The 20,325-nt window shown below is 44.1% G+C and overlaps 1 protein-coding gene across 1 annotated transcript in view; it reads left to right on the top strand.

Annotated features, from left to right (window-relative positions):
- The window catches only part of LOC129856750 (collagen alpha-1(XIV) chain-like), a 28,517-nt gene that overhangs the window by 7,158 nt on the left and 1,034 nt on the right, over positions 1-20,325 (top strand). The window contains exons 3-4 of the mRNA XM_055924472.1: positions 8,713-8,829; positions 20,217-20,325. The exon at positions 20,217-20,325 is cut by the window's right edge and continues 35 nt beyond it. Of these exons, the coding sequence (XP_055780447.1) occupies positions 8,713-8,829; positions 20,217-20,325 (226 nt within the window). The remainder of the gene's footprint in view (positions 1-8,712; positions 8,830-20,216) is intronic.

The following is a 20,325-nucleotide window of genomic DNA, read 5'->3' as shown; positions in this document are numbered from 1 at the left end:
TAATCATTGAGAAGTCAGAGGATTGTAGGGAACAGGTGGAATAATGTCATGCTGATAGTCAAGGGTGGGATAATGACATGCTGATAGTCAAGGGTGGAATAATGACATGCTGATAGTCAAGGGTGGAACAATGACATGCTGATAGCCAAGGGTGGAATAATGACATGCTGATAGCCAAGGGTGGAATAATGTCATGCTGATAGCCAAGGGTGGAATAATGTCATGCTGATAGTCAAGGGTGGGATAATGACATGCTGATAGTCAAGGGTGGAATAATGACATGCTGATAGTCAAGGGTGGAACAATGACATGCTGATAGTCAAGGGTGGAATAATGACATGCTGATAGCCAAGGGTGGAGTAATGACATGCTGATAGCCAAGGGTGGAGTAATGACATGCTGATAGTCAAGGGTGGAACAATGACATGCTGATAGCCAAGGGTGGAACAATGACATGCTGATAGCCAAGGGTGGAACAATGACATGCTGATAGCCAAGGGTGGAACAATGACATGCTGATAGCCAAGGGTGGAACAATGACATGCTGATAGCCAAGGGTGGAAAAATGACATGCTGATAGCCAAGGGTGGAATAATGACATGCTGATAGCCAAGGGTGGAATAATGACATGCTGATAGCCAAGGGTGGAATAATGACATGCTGATAGCCAAGGGTGGAATAATGACATGCTGATAGCCAAGGGTGGAATAATGAAATGCTGATAGCCAAGGGTAGAATAATGACATGCTGATAGCCAAGGGTGGAACAATGACATGCTGATAGCCAAGGGTGGAACAATGACATGCTGATAGCCAAGGGTGGAACAATGACATGCTGATAGCCAAGGGTGGAATAATGACATGCTGATAGCCAAGGGTGGAATAATGACATGCTGATAGCCAAGGTTGGAATAATGACATGCTGATAGCCAAGGGTGGAACAATGACATGCTGATAGCCAAGGGTGGAGTAATGACATACTGATAGCCAAGGGTGGAATAATGACATGCTGATAGCCAAGGGTGGAATAATGACATGCTGATAGCCAAGGGTGGAATAATGACATGCTGATAGCCAAGGGTGGAACAATGACATGCTGATAGCCAAGGGTGGAATAATGACATGCTGATAGCAAGGGTGGAATAATGACATGCTGATAGCCAAGGGTGGAATAATGACATGCTGATAGCCAAGGGTGGAACAATGACATGCTGATAGCCAAGGGTGGAACAATGACATGCTGATAGCCAAGGGTGGAATAATGACATGCTGATAGCCAAGGGTGGAATAATGACATGCTGATAGCCAAGGGTGGAATAATGACATGCTGATAGCCAAGGGTGGAGTAATGACATGCTGATAGCCAAGGGTGGAACAATGACATGCTGATAGCCAAGGGTGGAACAATGACATGCTGATAGCCAAGGGTGGAACAATGACATGCTGATAGCCAAGGGTGGAATAATGACATGCTGATAGCCAAGGGTGGAATAATGACATGCTGATAGCCAAGGGTGGAATAATGACATGCTGATAGCCAAGGGTGGAATAATGACATGCTGATAGCCAAGGGTGGAATAATGACATGCTGATAGCCAAGGGTGGAGTAATGACATGCTGATAGCCAAGGGTGGAACAATGACATGCTGATAGCCAAGGGTGGAATAATGACATGCTGATAGCAAGGGTGGAATAATGACATGCTGATAGCCAAGGGTGGAACAATGACATGCTGATAGCCAAGGGTGGAACAATGACATGCTGATAGCCAAGGGTGGAATAATGACATGCTGATAGCCAAGGGTGGAGTAATGACATGCTGATAGCCAAGGGTGGAACAATGACATGCTGATAGCCAAGGGTGGAATAATGACATGCTGATAGCAAGGGTGGAATAATGACATGCTGATAGCCAAGGGTGGAACAATGACATGCTGATAGCCAAGGGTGGAATAATGACATGCTGATAGCCAAGGGTGGGATAATGACATGCTGATAGTCAAGGGTGGAATAATGACATGCTGATAGTCAAGGGTGGAACAATGACATGCTGATAGTCAAGGGTGGAATAATGACATGCTGATAGCCAAGGGTGGAGTAATGACATGCTGATAGCCAAGGGTGGAGTAATGACATGCTGATAGTCAAGGGTGGAACAATGACATGCTGATAGCCAAGGGTGGAACAATGACATGCTGATAGCCAAGGGTGGAACAATGACATGCTGATAGCCAAGGGTGGAACAATGACATGCTGATAGCCAAGGGTGGAACAATGACATGCTGATAGCCAAGGGTGGAAAAATGACATGCTGATAGCCAAGGGTGGAATAATGACATGCTGATAGCCAAGGGTGGAATAATGACATGCTGATAGCCAAGGGTGGAATAATGACATGCTGATAGCCAAGGGTGGAATAATGACATGCTGATAGCCAAGGGTGGAATAATGAAATGCTGATAGCCAAGGGTAGAATAATGACATGCTGATAGCCAAGGGTGGAACAATGACATGCTGATAGCCAAGGGTGGAACAATGACATGCTGATAGCCAAGGGTGGAACAATGACATGCTGATAGCCAAGGGTGGAATAATGACATGCTGATAGCCAAGGGTGGAATAATGACATGCTGATAGCCAAGGTTGGAATAATGACATGCTGATAGCCAAGGGTGGAACAATGACATGCTGATAGCCAAGGGTGGAGTAATGACATACTGATAGCCAAGGGTGGAATAATGACATGCTGATAGCCAAGGGTGGAATAATGACATGCTGATAGCCAAGGGTGGAATAATGACATGCTGATAGCCAAGGGTGGAACAATGACATGCTGATAGCCAAGGGTGGAATAATGACATGCTGATAGCAAGGGTGGAATAATGACATGCTGATAGCCAAGGGTGGAATAATGACATGCTGATAGCCAAGGGTGGAACAATGACATGCTGATAGCCAAGGGTGGAACAATGACATGCTGATAGCCAAGGGTGGAATAATGACATGCTGATAGCCAAGGGTGGAATAATGACATGCTGATAGCCAAGGGTGGAATAATGACATGCTGATAGCCAAGGGTGGAGTAATGACATGCTGATAGCCAAGGGTGGAACAATGACATGCTGATAGCCAAGGGTGGAACAATGACATGCTGATAGCCAAGGGTGGAACAATGACATGCTGATAGCCAAGGGTGGAATAATGACATGCTGATAGCCAAGGGTGGAATAATGACATGCTGATAGCCAAGGGTGGAATAATGACATGCTGATAGCCAAGGGTGGAATAATGACATGCTGATAGCCAAGGGTGGAATAATGACATGCTGATAGCCAAGGGTGGAGTAATGACATGCTGATAGCCAAGGGTGGAACAATGACATGCTGATAGCCAAGGGTGGAATAATGACATGCTGATAGCAAGGGTGGAATAATGACATGCTGATAGCCAAGGGTGGAACAATGACATGCTGATAGCCAAGGGTGGAACAATGACATGCTGATAGCCAAGGGTGGAATAATGACATGCTGATAGCCAAGGGTGGAGTAATGACATGCTGATAGCCAAGGGTGGAACAATGACATGCTGATAGCCAAGGGTGGAATAATGACATGCTGATAGCAAGGGTGGAATAATGACATGCTGATAGCCAAGGGTGGAACAATGACATGCTGATAGCCAAGGGTGGAATAATGACATGCTGATAGCCAAGGGTGGAATAATGACATGCTGATAGCCAAGGGTGGAATAATGACATGCTGATAGCCAAGGGTGGAATAATGACATGCTGATAGTCAAGGGTGGAATAATGACATGCTGATAGCCAAGGGTGGAACAATGACATGCTGATAGCCAAGGGTGGAATAATGACATGCTGATAGCCAAGGGTGGAGTAATGACATGCTGATAGCCAAGGGTGGAATAATGACATGCTGATAGCCAAGGGTGGAGTAATGACATGCTGATAGCCAAGGGTGGAATAATGAAATGCATCACATCATGAAGGAATCCCTCTCACAGCTGACGTATTCACCTGTGGAAACCTCGACTCACAATAGTGTTCCACTCTTCCTCTAGGAATCCTCCACACCCTCATCCTCACACAGAGCAAATGGACGTATATGTTCCGCTACATTATTCAGAACTCATGTACAGTTGAGTCAGGCTGACAGATGCTCCCTTGCCCTCATTCACTCTATCAGTGAATGAGTCAGCAACCAGAGGGTTGCTGGCATCACTATCTCATGTGCCACGTACTGCCGATGTTCCCTTGACAGGAACGTAACCCCTGCTCCAGCCTCTACGACCTTCTGTGTGTATCTCAGCGGGTTGACAAAAGCAGAAGACTAATGTCTATCTGGACTAATAAACATCCTATCCTCCGGCAACTCAATTCATGTGCAGTGAGTCAGACGGTACAAATGGAAAGTACTTAAAGATGGGAATTTATGAATTTGTAGCTACTTCTGGCCAGGCAGTTGGTGTTAAATACCTCACATTAAATTCACATCTAGTATCCAGTCATTATTTAATTGTCTTTTCTGTTTCCCAGGGGGTGTTCTAGGCCTGTATAACTGTTTAAGGTGTCACCAAATGTATTCATTACAAACCTGTTTATACACACGGTTGGATAAAACACTAGAGATCACAGCATATGTTCAGATTATGGGACTGAACAGAAATTTCAGGATATATTTACTCAGCACAAATTTATACACATTTAAAACTGAAATATCACGTTTTCATAATAAGTATTCAGACCCTTTACTCAGTACTTTGTTGAAGCACCTTTGGCAGCGATTACAGCCTCATGTCTTCTTGGGTATGAAGCTACAAGCTTGGCACACCTGCATTTGGGGAGTTTCTCCCATTCTTCTCTGCAGATCCACTCAAGCTCTGTCAGGTTGGATGGGGAGCATCGCTGCACAGCTATTTTCAGGTCTCTCCAAAGATGTTCGATCGGGTTCAAGTCCTGGCTCTGGCTTGGCCACTCAAGGACATTCAGAGACTTGTTCCAAAGCCATGCCTTCATTGTCTTGGCTGTGAGCTTAGGGTTGTTGTCCTGTTGGAAAGTGAACCTTTGCCCCAATCTGAGGTCCTGAGCGCTCTGGAGCAGATTTTCATCAAGAATCTCTCTGTACTTTGCTCTGTTCATTTTTCCCTCGGTCCTGACTAGTCTCCCAGTCCCTGCCGCTGAAAAACATCCCAACAGCATGATGCTGCCACCACCATGCTTCACTGTAGGGATGGTGCCAGGTTACCTCTAGACGTGACGCTTGGCATTCAGGCCAAAGAGTTCAATCTTGGTTTCATCAGACCAGCGAATCTTGTTTCTCATGGTCTGATAGTTTGCCTTTTGGCAAACTCCAAGCGGGCTGTCGTGTGCCTTTTACTGAGGAGTGGCTTCCGTCTGGCCACTCTACCATAAAGGCCTGATTGGTGGAGTGCTGCAGAGATGGTTGTCCTTCTGGAAGGTTCTCCCTTCTCCACAGAGGAAATCTGGAGCTCTGTCAGAGTGACCATCTGGTTCTTGGTCACCTCCCTGACCAAGGCCCTTCTACCCCAATTGCTCAGTTTGGCCGGGGCGGCCAGCTCTAGGAAGAGTCTTGGTGGTTCCAAACCTCTTCCATTTAAGAATGATGGAGGCCACTTTGTTCTTGGGGACCTTCAATGCTGCAGACATTTTCTGGTACCTTTCCCCAGATCTGTGCCTTGACACAATCCTGTCTCTGAACTCTATGGACAATTCCTTTGACCTCATGGCTTGGTTTTTTCTCTGACATGAACTGTCAAATGTAGGACCTTATATAGATAGGTGTGTGCCTTTCCAAATCATGTCCAATCAATTGAATTTACCACAGGTGGACTCCAATCAAGTTGTAGAAACATCTCAAGGATGATCAATGGAAACAGGATGCACCTGAGCTCAGTTTAGAGTCTCATAGCAAAGAGTCTGAATACTTATGTAAATAAGTTATTTTTATAATTTTTATTGTATACATTTGAAAAAAATTATAAAAACCTGTTTTCGTTTTTTGTCATTATGGGCTATTGTGTGTAGATTAATGAGGAACAAAAACTATGTAATCCATTTTAGAATAAAGCTGTAACATAACAAAATGTGGAAAAAGTCAAGGGGTCTGAAAACTTTCCGAATGCACTGTATTTACTGAACACAGAAACAACCCCCAGATGAGTTCCTATCAGGTTTATAGGAGATATTTACTCAACACAGAAACAATCCCCAGAGGAGTTCCTATCAGGTTTATAGGAGATATTTACTCAACACAGAAACAATCCCCAGATGTGTTCCTATCAGGTTAGTGATTATATATATCTATTTCTCGGAATTAAAAGTTTCCCTTTATCCTTCAGCGTTTATTTATAGCTTGTGCCAGATTGTATATAACTTTACATGCCTATATTCTTCCTAATAAACAGCTTCAAGTCCCTATATGGTAGATACTGTAGTAGATTCATAGATTTATAAGCATGTAAAGATTACATTGGTACCCATTCTACTACTTGCAAGGAGGAACAAACACCACTGTGTTTGTTGGCCTGGGCATTGAGCCTTGTCTTCTCAACTTCTCATTGTCTTTTCAACTTCTCATTGTCTTCTCAACTTCTCATTGTCTTTTCAACTTCTCATTGTCTTTTCAACTTCTCATTGTCTTTTCAACTTCTCATTGTCTTTTCAACTTCTCAGTGTCTTCTCAACTTCTCAGTGTCTTTTCAACTTCTCAGTGTCTTCTCAACGTCTCATTGTCTTTTCAACTTCTCATTGTCTTCTCAACTTCTCATTGTCTTCTCAACTTCTCAGTGTCTTTTAAACTTCTCAGTGTCTTTTCAACTTCTCAGTGTCTTCTCAACTTCTCATTGTCTTTTCAACTTCTCATTGTCTTCTCAACTTCTCATTGTCTTTTCAACTTCTCATTGTCTTTTCAACTTCTCATTGTCTTTTCAACTTCTCATTGTCTTTTCAACTTCTCATTGTCTTTTCAACTTCTCATTGTCTTCTCAACTTCTCAGTGTCTTTTCAACTTCTCAGTGTCTTCTCAACTTCTCAGTGTCTTCTCAACTTTTCATTGTCTTCTCAACTTCTCAGTGTCTTCTCAACTTCTCAGTGTCTTCTCAACTTCTCAGTGTCTTCTCAACTTCTCAGTGTCTTCTCAACTTCTCAGTGTCTTCTCAACTTCTCAGTGTCTTCTCAACTTCTCAGTGTCTTCTCAACTTCTCAGTGTCTTCTCAACTTCTCAGTGTCTTTTCAACTTCTCAGTGTCTTCTCAACTTCTCAGTGTCTTTTCAACTTCTCAGTGTCTTCTCAACTTCTCATTGTCTTCTCAACTCAAAAGGTGGGAATGTAGTAGTGTGGTTCTGGTGACTAGTTTGTAGTTCAACTAACATAGAATGTAGACCAAGTGAATGGTGAAAGTGCTATGCAACAACCTTATAAATAGTTCTGTGTCAATCTCAGATAGTAGTATTTAACCATACTACTGGAATAATGTCTGTCCATAGTTGGGGAAAAAGGAGAACCACTTTTCATTTGGTTGATCTTATTGGCTACGAGAAACACCATGCTGTTACATGGTACTAAGAAGTAAGAGCAACTTTATGTAAAAAAAAGTCTCATTCACTTCCTCATAGCAGCCTGCGTATAGAAACGGCAGATAGCATCAATATCTAGCTATAGCCTGGCTGCTCTAACGTAATCCCAAGAGAATGTCTTCCACGGACTGTTCTTTCCATCGGGACAGCAGGTGAAGCTGATTGATTCTCCATCAACTGAGAGATCAAACATTTACTGACTCTTAACAGTCTGCAGCACCTGTCTTTTTGAAGGAAATGTCGATGCTGTCATCGGCTTAGAAACGCTAGCCTGGAATCCCATCTGATTCGCTCTGTTTCACAATTATTTTACATGAAACAAAGTTTATCAGTTGGGATTTCAGGCTATAAAAATGTCCCTCCCTCCCTCCCTCCCTCCCTCCCTCCCTCCCTCCCTCCCTCCCTCCCTCCCTCCCTCCCTCCCTCCCTCCCTCCCTCCCTACTAGGTAAAAAATGGTGTCTCAAAAGTAAGAGAATATGACTGACATTTAAGAACCCTCTCTGTCTATAACTGTTTGTTTTGCAACATGTTATTGGACAACAATATGTTATTAGACAACAATATATTTTCCAATATGTTATCCAATATGTTATCCAATATGTTATCCAATATGTTATCCAATATGTTATCCAATATGTTATCCAATATGTTTTCCAATATGTTATCCAATATGTTTTCCAATATGTTATCCAATATGTTTTCCAATATGTTATCCAATATGTTTTCCAATATGTTATCCAATATGTTTTCCAATATGTTTTCCAATATGTTTTCCAATACGTTATTGTGTTATACCAGAATGGGTTTTCTTTGTAGACGTCTGTTTAATGTCTGTGTGTGATTAACCTGGCTGATGTGTAGTACTGTAGTGGCACTAACACCTGCTGGCGTTTGTATCTGCCTCCCAAATTTTACCATATTCCGTCTGTGGTGCACTACCTTCAATCAGAGTCCTATGGGTCCTGGTCAGAAGTAGTGCACTAAATAGAGAATAGGGTGCTATTTGGGACAACAATCTGTATTCAACATATTAATCATCAATACACAAACTGTAACTGAATGAGTCAGTATTAATGATAGTCTATTGTTGTTCTGTTTCAGTTCCAGCTCCCAGAAGATTACGTTTTAAAGTGTTGGCTACCAGCAAATTACATGTGTCTTGGAAAGAGCCGAAAGGGAATGTCGACGGCTACAGAGTTTTATACCACAGTGAACCAGGTAAGATGTCTAATAATCTGTCTATGCCTTTAGTTGATGTACGCATTTTACTGTATATAGTTTAGAGTAGTAGAAGCTCTGTATCAGTCTGGTCCCATGCTGTATCAGTCTGGTCCCATGCTGTATCAGTCTGGTCCCATGCTGTATCAGTCTGGTCCCATGCTGTATCAGTCTGGTCCCATGCTGTATCAGTCTGGTCCCATGCTGTATCAGTCTGGTTCCATGCTGTATCAGTCTGGTCCCATGCTGTATCAGTCTGGTCCCATGCTGTATCAGTCTGGTCCCATGCTGTATCAGTCTGGTCCCATATTTTATCAGTCTGGTCCCATGCTGTATGGGCTGTATCAGTCTGGTTCCATGCTGTATCAGTCTGGTTCCATGCTGTATCAGTCTGGTCCCATGCTGCATCAGTCTGGTCCCATGCTGTATCAGTCTGGTCCCATGCTGTATCAGTCTGGTTCCATGCTGTATCAGTCTGGTTCCATGCTGTATGGGCTGTATCAGTCTGGTCCCATGCTGTATCAGTCTGGTCCCATGCTGTATCAGTCTGGTCCCATGCTGTATCAGTCTGGTCCCATGCTATATCAGTCTGGTTCCATGCTGTATCAGTCTGGTTCCATGCTGTATGGGCTGTATCAGTCTGGTCCCATGCTGTATCAGTCTGGTTCCATGCTGTATGGGCTGTATCAGTCTGGTTCCATGCTGTATGGGCTGTATCAGTCTGGTTCCATGCTGTATCAGTCTGGTTCCATGCTGTATCAGTCTGGTTCCATGCTGTATGGGCTGTATCAGTCTGGTCCCATGCTGTATCAGTCTGGTTCCATGCTGTATGGGCTGTATCAGTCTGCTTCCATGCTGTATGGGCTGTATCAGTCTGGTTCCATGCTGTATCAGTCTGGTTCCATGCTGTATGGGCTGTATCCGTCTGGTTCCATGCTGTATGGGCTGTATCAGTCTGGTCCCATGCTTTATCAGTCTGGTCCCATTCTGTATGGGCTGTATCAGTCTGGTCCCATGCTGTATCAGTCTGGTTCCATGCTGTATGGGCTGTATCAGTCTGGTCCCATTCTGTATGGGCTGTATCAGTCTGGTCCCATGCTGTATCAGTCTGGTCCGGTCCCATTCTGTATGGGCTCTATCAGTCTGGTCCCGTGCTGTATCAGTCTGGTCCCGTGCTGTATGGGCTGTATCAGTCTGGTCCCATGCTGTATCGGTCTGGTTCCATGCTGTATGGGCTGTATCAGTCTGGTCCCGTGCTGTATGGGCTGTATCAGTCTGGTCCCATGCTGTATCGGTCTGGTTCCATGCTGTATGGGCTGTATCAGTCTGGTCCCATTCTGTATGGGCTGTATGAAACATTAGGTATTACAGACTCGGTCAGGGAGAGGTTGAAAATGTCAGTGAAGACACTTGGCAGTTGGTCTGCGCATGCTCTGAGTACATGTCCTGGTAATCCTTCCGGCCCTGAGGCTTGTGAATGTTGACCTGTTTAACGGTCTTGCATGATCACACAGTCGTCCAGAACAGCTGGTGCTCTCATGCATGCTTCAGTGTTGCTTGCCTCGAAGCGAGCATGAAAGGCATTTAGCTCATCTGGTAGGCTTGCGTCACGGGGCAGCTCGTGGCTGAGTTTCCCTTTGTAGTCCTTAATAGTTTGCAAGCCCTGCCACATGTGACGAGCGTCAGAGCTGGTGTAGTAGGATTCAATCTTAGTCCTGTATTGACGCTTTGCCTGTTTGATAGTTCGGGATTTTCTATAAGCGTCCAGATTACTGTCCCGCTCCTTGAAAGCGGCAGCTCTAGCCTTTAGCCCGGTGCGGATGTTGCCTGTCATCCATGACTTCTGGTTGGGATATGTACGTACGCTCACTGTGGGGTCGAAGTCATCGATGCCCTTATTGATGAAGCCTGTGACTGAGATGGTATACTCCTCAATGCCATTGGATGAATCTTGGAATATATTCATGTCTGTGCTAGCAAAACAGTCCTGTAGGGTAGCATCCGCATCATATGACCACTTCCTTATTGAGCGAGTCACTAGTACTTCCTGTTTTAGTTTTTGCTTGAAAGCAGGAATCAGGAGGATAGAATTATGGTCAGATTTGCCAGATGGAGGGCGAGGGAGAGCTTTGTATACGTCTCTGTGTGTGGAGTAAAGGTGGTCTAGAGGTTTTTTCCCTTTGGTTGCCCATGTGACATGCTGGTAGAAATGAGGTCAAACGGATTTAAGTTTGCCTGCATTAAAGTCCCAGGCCACTAGGAGCACCGCATCTGGATGAGCATTTTCTTGTTTGCTTATGGCCTTATGCAGCTCATTGTGTGCAATCTTAGTACCAGCGTCGGTTTGTGGTGGTAAATAGACGGCTCAGAAAAATATAGATGAAAACTCTCTTGGTAGATAGTGTGGTCTGCAGCTTATCATGAGGTACTCTACTTCAGGCGAGCAATACCTCGAGACTTCCTTCACATTGACATCGCACACCAGCTGTTATTAACAAATAGACACCCCCACCCCTCGTCTTACCAGACGTAGCTGTTCTGTCCTGCCGATGCACAGAAAACCCAGCCAACTGTATATTATCCATGTCGTCGTTCAACCACGACTCGGTGAAACAAAAGATATTACAGTTTTTAATGTCCCGTTGGTAGGATAGTCTCGAACTGAGATCATCCAGTTTATTCTCCAGTGATTGCACGTTGGCCAATAGAACGGATGGTAGAAAATTCCTGTCTTTTCAGTCATAAAAGACGGTAGCAGAAACATGTACAGAATAAGTTACAAACAATTAAAAAAAAAAACACAAAATAGCACAAGGCACCCCAATCTCCGCCCCCTGTATTTCCGTATTTTCTTCATGCGAATGACAGGGATTTTGGTCTCGGTCTCTGGTCTCGGAGAACCAGTATATCCTTCGTGTCCGACTCATTAAAGATAAAATCTTTGTCCAGTTTGAGGTGAGTAATCACTGCTCCGATATCCAGAATGTCTTTTCAGTCATAAAAGACGGTAGCAGAAACATTATGTACAGAATAAGTTACAAACAACGCAAAACAAAACACCCAAAATAGCACAATTGGTTAGGAGAACGTTAAATGGAAGCTATCCCCTCTGGCGCCACTATGAATGAACCCAGGGTGATGAAATGAACACAGGGTAATGATAATGAATGAACACAGGGTAATAATAATGAATGAACCCAGGGTAATAATAATGAATGAACACAGGGTAATAATAATGAATGAACACAGGGTAATAATAATGAATGAACCCAGGGTGATGATATGAACACAGGGTAATGATAATGAATGAACACAGGGTAATGATAATGAATGAACACAGGGTAATGATAATGAATGAACACAGGGTAATAATAATGAATGAACCCAGGGTAATGATAATGAATGAACACATGGTAATAATAATGAATGAACACAGGGTAATAATAATGAATGAACACAGGGTAATGATAATGAATGAACCCAGGGTGATTATAATGAATGAACACATGGTAATAATAATGAATGAACACAGGGTAATAATAATGAATGAACACATGGTAATGATAATGAATGAACCCAGGGTGATGATAATGAATGAACACAGGGTAATGATAATGAATGAACACAGGGTAATAATAATGAATGAACACAGGGTAATGATAATGAATGAACCCAGGGTGATGATAATGAATGAACACATGGTAATAATAATGAATGAACACAGGGTAATAATAATGAATGAACACAGGGTAATGATAATGAAATAACCCAGGGTAATGATAATGAATGAACCCAGGGTAATGATAATGAATGAACCCAGGGTAATGATAATGAATGAACCCAGGGTAATGATCATGAATGAACCCAGGGTAATGATCATGAATGAACCCAGGGTAATGATCATGAATGAACACAGGGTAATAGTAATGAATTAACCCAGGGTAATGATCATGAATGAACACAGGGTAATGATAATGAATGAACCCAGGGTAATGATAATGAATGAACCCAGGGTAATGATAATGAATGAACACAGGGAAGAGTTGGCTAAACAGACTGGACCACAGAAGATATGTTTTGAAAAAGGGGCTTATTTGATCTTGAGTAAAGTTTAACACCCCCATACAGCTGAATGAATGAATCTTGACAACTCCTATTGCCATTGACAACATTGAGTTGATAAGACAGCACCAACAGTTGTGAGACCCGGCTTAGAGAGTTTTAGGGAATATTTACCCTGCCTGTCTGTAAGGAAGGTCAGTGTTGTCTAACAAAGCCTGTCAGACATCTTGGATTAAACAATGAGGACAGAGATAACATCAACACACACGCACGCACGCACACACACACCACACACCACACACCACACACCACACACCACACACACACAGGCCCACCCTCCCCCAACCTGATGTTCAGTGAAAAGTCATTCTGTGGTCTATTGACCAGCCCCTCTGGGCCCCCTCCCTCTGTTAAAGACGCAACAAAAGAATTTGACCCGATGTGTCGTTGATTGATCCTGGACTTCATCCTGGGAGATCACCTATGCGTTAGTTAAAGTCAATGCAGTACTCTGAAATGAGAACAGAGAGATTATCATTGTTGCACAAATCCACTCCAGTGCCGATGTTCCCTAATGTTCCACCTCGGGGAAGCCTACGGTTTCTGTTTGACTAATTAGAGATGCTGGGGTTGGAGCAGGACATGTGAAAGTTTTTTTCGTTTCAGGCCTCGACATTTAAAATAGTTGTACAAGCAGATTATAGATTTAAGTTGTAAAACAGAAATCCCAATATCAAACAGTTAGGCTTCTTCAATCAGAATCAGATCACAGTGTCCTCTGGATGGAATGTTTTGCTCACTGTCCTCCCAGTCTCTGTAGAGCGCATCGGAGCGGACTTTCTATCAGCTAGTCGCGAGATGTGTTTTTGAGATCAAAGCGAGCCGTGTTTGAACATTTGTTGATTAGTAGTTGCTAGGGAGTTATTTGCCTGTTTCTAGCAGATTTGGTCAGCATGGTGCATCACCTGTGTGTGTGTGTGTGTGTGTGTGTGTGTGTGTGTGTGTGTGTGTGTGTGTGTGTGTGTGTGTGTGAGAGAGAGAGAGAGTCATGTCCCATGTCAGCATGGTGCATCACCTGTGTGTGTGTGTGTGTGTGAGAGAGTGAGAGAGTGAGAGAGTGAGAGAGTGAGAGAGTGAGAGAGAGAGAGTCATGTCCCATATCCTAAAATAACTTTCCACCGGTTCTCCTGTAGAACCACAAATGACCAGCATGGAGTTGTTACGGGTGCACCGTTGATGAAACCAATGCTGCAAACTCTGCTTGTAAAATCATCTCTCAAGCGCTCACGATTGGCTAAGATTCTCCTCTATTCAATAGTGACCATGAAATTATGACAGAGTAAAACAATATTCTTAGAATAATCTAATTGGGTGGCCAGCCCTCCTCCGGGGGAGACCAGGAGAGATACTGGGTGTGCAGGGTGGCCAGCCCTCACTCACCTAGCCCAGTGTCCACTGTTTATCATACTGACTGGGAGAGAGACCACTCACCTAGCCCAGTGTCCACTGATTATCATACTGACTGGGAGAGAGACCACTCACCTAACCCAGTGTCCACTGTTTATCATACTGACTGGGAGAGAGACCACTCACCTAGCCCAGTGTCCACTGTTTATCATACTGACTGGGAAAGAGACCACTCACCTAACCCAGTGTCCACTGTTTATCATACTGACTGGGAGAGAGACACTCACCTAGACTAGTGTCCACTGTTTATCATACGGACTGGGAGAGAGACCATTCTCCTAGACTAGTGTCCACTGTTTATCATACTGACTGGGAGAGAGACCACTCACCTAGACTAGTGTCCACTGTTTATCATACTGACTGGGAGAGAGACCACTCACCTAGACTAGTGTCCACTGTTTATCATACTGACTGGGAGAGAGACCACTCACCTAGACTAGTGTCCACTGTTTATCATACTGACTGGGACAGAGACCACTCACCTAGCCCAGTGTCCACTGTTTATCATACTGACTGGGAGAGAGACCACTCACCTAGACTAGTGTCCACTGTTTATCATACTGACTGGGAGAGAGACCACTCACCTAGCCCAGTGTCCACTGTTTATCATACTGACTGGGAGAGAGACCACTCACCTAGACTAGTGTCCACTGTTTATCATACTGACTGGGAGAGAGACCACTCACCTAGCCCAGTGTCCACTGTTTATCATACTGACTGGGAGAGAGACCACTCACCTAACTCAGTGTCCACTGTTTATCATACTGACTGGGAGAGAGAGATCACTCACCTAGCCCAGTGTCCACTGTTTATCATACTGACTGGGAGAGAGACCACTCACCTAACCCAGTGTCCACTGTTTATCATACTGACTGGGAGAGAGACCACTCACCTAGACTAGTGTCCACTGTTTATCATACTGACTGGGAGAGAGACCACTCACCTAGACTAGTGTCCACTGTTTATCATACTGACTGGGAGAGAGACCACTAACCTAACCCAGTGTCCACTGTTTATCATACTGACTGGGAGAGAGACCACTCACCTAGCCCAGTGTCCACTGTTTATCATACTGACTGGGAGAGAGACCACTCACCTAGCCCAGTGTCCACTGTTTATCATACTGACTGGGAGAGAGACCACTCACCTAGACTAGTGTCCACTGTTTATCATACTGACTGGGAGAGAGACCACTCACCTAGACTAGTGTCCACTGTTTATCATACTGACTGGGAGAGAGACCACTCACCTAGACTAGTGTCCACTGTTTATCATACTGACTGGGAGAGAGACCACTCACCTAGACTAGTGTCCACTGTTTATCATACTGACTGGGAGAGAGACCACTCACCTAGACTAGTGTCCACTGTTTATCATACTGACTGGGAGAGAGACCACTCACCTAGACTAGTGTCCACTGTTTATCATACTGACTGGGAGAGAGACCATTCACCTAGACTAGTGTCCACTGTTTATCATACTGACTGGGAGAGAGACCATTCACCTAGACTAGTGTCCATATTAGGAAGGTGTTCTTAATGTTTTGTACTCTCAGTGTATTTTGACACATTGGTTATGGTTATATTATAATGATTTCCTTTTGCCATTTGTTTGATACAAAAGGTCACATTAGACTGGTTTCCATTTCCAGAACTTCTAATACCCTTTAATTATAAGTGCAATTTCTCTGATCTTGATCGTGCTGTTTCCTGCTGGTGCTTCAGCGTTAACAGTAATCTGCTGAGTCATCACTACTAGATGCTAGGTCCATCCCCTAAATCTCCCTCCTCTGTTCTCTCTCTCTGTCTCTTTCTCCTTTTCTCTCTCTCCATCACTCTCTAACTCTCTCTCTTCACCACCCTCTCTATCTCCCTCTCTGTCTCCCTCCTTATCTCTCACGCTCTTCCTCTCCATCTCCTCTCTCTTCCTCTCCCTCAATCGCTCTCTCTCTCTTTCTTCACCTCCCGCCCCTCTCTCTCTCTCCCTCTCCCCCGATCTCCTCCCTCTCCATCTCCCCGATCTCCTCTCTCTCTCTCTCTCTCTCCATCTCCCCCGATCTCCTCCCTCTCCATCTCCCCGATCTCCTCTCTCTCTCCCTCTCCATCTCCCCCTCTCCCCCCTCTCTGTCTCCCTCTCCTCTCCCTCCCTCTCCCTCTCCATCTCCCCCTCTCCCTCTCCCTCTCTCTCTGTCTCTCTCTCTCTCTCTCCCTCTTCCCCCGATCTCCCCCCTCTCTCTCCCTCCCTCTCCTCGTTTAACACGTCCAACCCCATCCTTCGGCAGTGTTCTGTGTGAAAGTGCTGCTGATTAAGCACGGTTCGTCTCTTCCTATTGATCGGTCAGGCCTGTAGGATTTAAATCATCCTAATTGGTCAATAATGTGAACTGCTGAAGCTCTGAGATATTTTACTGCTGAGGGAACTGAAAGGGGAGCCGTACGTGTGGCATGTGGAGAGAAGAGGAGGAGAGGAGGGAAGAGGAGTGAAGAGGGGAGGAGAAGAGAAGATAAAAGGAGATAGGACAGGAGGAGAGAGGAGAGGTCCTGAGATCAAGCCCCAGCATGTTGGCTGACTGGCAACTAAGATGGTTTATGCAAATGAAGTTTGGCTAAACAAATGGAAAACAATTTACTCTTAAATATACTTAACCCATTTTGAGTAACTGACTAAATGGATCTGAAATGATTCAGCTTTGTCTGGATTTGTGGTTGACCACGATTCACCTGAATATGACGGGTGAAGGAAAACGTCTCGGTTAAATTCACCTGAATATGACGGGTGAGGGAAAACGTCTCGGTTAAATTCACCTGAATATGACGGGTGAAGGAAAACGTCTAGGTTAAATTCACCTGAATATGACGGGTGAAGGAAAACGTCTCGGTTAAATTCACCCTGAATATGACGGGTGAGGGAAAACGTCTAGATTAAATTCACCTGAATATGACGGGTGAAGGAAAACGTCTCGGTTAAATTCACCCTGAATATGACGGGTGAAGGAAAACGTCTAGGTTAAATTCACCTGAATATGACGGGTGAAGGAAAACGTCTAGGTTAAATTCACCTGAATATGACGGGTGAAGGAAAACGTCTAGGTTAAATTCACCTGAATATGACGGGTGAAGGAAAACGTCTCGGTTAAATTCACCCTGAATATGACGGGTGAAGGAAAACGTCTAGGTTAAATTCACCCTGAATGTGACGGGTGAAGGAAAACGTCTAGGTTAAATTCACCCTGAATGTGACGGGTGAGGGAAAACGTCTAGGTTAAATTCACCTGAATATGACGGGTGAAGGAAAACGTCTCGGTTAAATTCACCCTGAATATGACGGGTGAAGGAAAACGTCTAGGTTAAATTCACCTGAATATGACGGGTGAAGGAAAACGTCTAGGTTAAATTCACCTGAATATGACGGGTGAAGGAAAACGTCTCGGTTAAATTCACCCTGAATATGACGGGTGAAGGAAAACGTCTAGGTTAAATTCACCTGAATATGACGGGTGAAGGAAAACGTCTAGGTTAAATTCACCTGAATATGACGGGTGAAGGAAAACGTCTAGGTTAAATTCACCTGAATATGACGGGTGAAGGAAAACGTCTCGGTTAAATTCACCCTGAATATGACGGGTGAAGGAAAACGTCTAGGTTAAATTCACCCTGAATGTGACGGGTGAAGGAAAACGTCTAGGTTAAATTCACCCTGAATGTGACGGGTGAGGGAAAACGTCTAGGTTAAATTCACCTGAATATGACGGGTGAGGGAAAACGTCTCGGTTAAATTCACCTGAATATGACAGGTGAGGGAAAACGTCTAGGTTAAATTCACCTGAATATGACGGGTGAGGGAAAACGTCTCGGTTAAATTCACCTGAATATGACAGGTGAGGGAAAACGTCTCGGTTAAATTCACCTGAATATGACGGGTGAGGGAAAACGTCTAGGTTAAATTCACCTGAATATGACGGGTGAGGGAAAACGTCTCGGTTAAATTCACCTGAATATGACAGGTGAGGGAAAACGTCTAGGTTAAATTCACCTGAATATGACAGGTGAAGGAAAACGTCTCGGTTAAATTCACCTGAATATGACGGGTGAAGGAAAACGTCTAGGTTAAATTCACCTGAATATGACGGGTGAGGGAAAACGTCTAGGTTAAATTCACCTGAATATGACAGGTGAGGGAAAACGTCTAGATTAAATTCACCTGAATATGACGGGTGAAGGAAAACGTCTCGGTTAAATTCACCCTGAATATGACGGGTGAAGGAAAACGTCTAGGTTAAATTCACCCTGAATATGACGGGTGAAGGAAAACGTCTAGGTTAAATTCACCCTGAATATGACAGGTGAAGGAAAACATCTCGGTTAAATTCACCTGAATATGACGGGTGAAGGAAAACGTCTCGGTTAAATTCACCTGAATATGACGGGTGAAGGAAAACGTCTAGGTTAAATTCACTTGAATATGACGGGTGAAGGAAAACGTCTCGGTTAAATTCACCTGAATATGACAGGTGAAGGAAAACGTCTAGGTTAAATTCACCTGAATATGACAGGTGAAGGAAAACGTCTCGGTTAAATTCACCTGAATATGACAGGTGAAGGAAAACGTCTCGGTTAAATTCACCTGAATATGACGGGTGAAGGAAAACGTCTAGGTTAAATTCACCTGAATATGACGGGTGAAGGAAAACGTCTCGGTTAAATTCACCCTGAATATGACGGGTGAAGGAAAACGTCTAGGTTAAATTCACCTGAATATGACGGGTGAAGGAAAACGTCTAGGTTAAATTCACTTGAATATGACGGGTGAAGGAAAACGTCTCGGTTAAATTCACCTGAATATGACAGGTGAAGGAAAACGTCTCGGTTAAATTCACCTGAATATGACAGGTGAAGGAAAACGTCTAGGTTAAATTCACCTGAATATGACGGGTGAAGGAAAACGTCTAGGTTAAATTCACCTGAATATGACGGGTGAAGGAAAACGTCTCGGTTAAATTCACCCTGAATATGACGGGTGAAGGAAAACGTCTCGGTTTCAGTAAAGAAGTCACAGTAAGACCATTTGGAATTTCTGATATTCGTCCGTTTGCATTCGTAGTAGATTTCCTAACGGGCAAAGCCTCAGGGCAGAAAGATCCAGACCCCAAATGTTTAAAAGATAAGATTGTGTAAAACATGTGTCTCATATGTACCTGTCCTTAAGCTTTAGAGACAATGCTGAGGTGTGAGGGATCACTTATGGCTGTCACCCCCCCCCCCCCCCCCCCCCCCCTTATCACCACAAGCATCCTCATAGTGCACTACTTCACACAATAGCCTGCACATTGAGACTCCTGGAAAAGCTTGAATGGGAAATTGATGCATTGGAATGCTTATCTGAGTCTACATCCAAAATGGCACCCTCTTCCCTTTATAGTGCACCACATTTGACCAGAGCCCTATATAGAGCAGGGTTTCTCAACACCTGGTTGTATTTGGCCAACCAGGTATTTTTCATTTGTATTTTACATGTTCTATTGTTGGATATAAAATACTGCAAAAATCTGCTCCAAGTGATTTTAATTTTGGAGAAGTCTGTTCCCAAGTATTCCCACGCATAACAGAGAGACATGTAGTCATATACAAATGTAAGCAAGGTTTGAAGTGAATATGTTTAAGTCAAAACATTATATCTGGTGGGGTCACATTTAGTTTGGGCTTCCTGCGGTCAACTTGCAGTCTACAAATGATTTGTAATTATGTTTTGGCCCCCCTACCATCTGCTCATCTCGTCGATGATCCTGATATAGGGAATAGGATGGCGTTTTGGACGCACCCTAGGCCCCCACCCTGATTTCTCTCTCCAATCTCCAACAGGCGAAGAGAAGAAGGAGCTGCGGGTTTCCAAGGGGGATAATAAAGTGGTGATACAGGACTTTGATGCCATGAAGGAGTACCACGTCAGGGTTCTGGCTGTGAGAGGGAA

The sequence above is a fragment of the Salvelinus fontinalis genome, chromosome 6 (genome assembly GCF_029448725.1).
Source record: "Salvelinus fontinalis isolate EN_2023a chromosome 6, ASM2944872v1, whole genome shotgun sequence".
Classification (NCBI taxonomy): Eukaryota; Metazoa; Chordata; class Actinopteri; order Salmoniformes; family Salmonidae; genus Salvelinus; species Salvelinus fontinalis.
The sequence above is the reverse complement of the archived record's forward strand: the minus strand, read 5'-3'. Positions and strand labels throughout refer to the sequence as shown.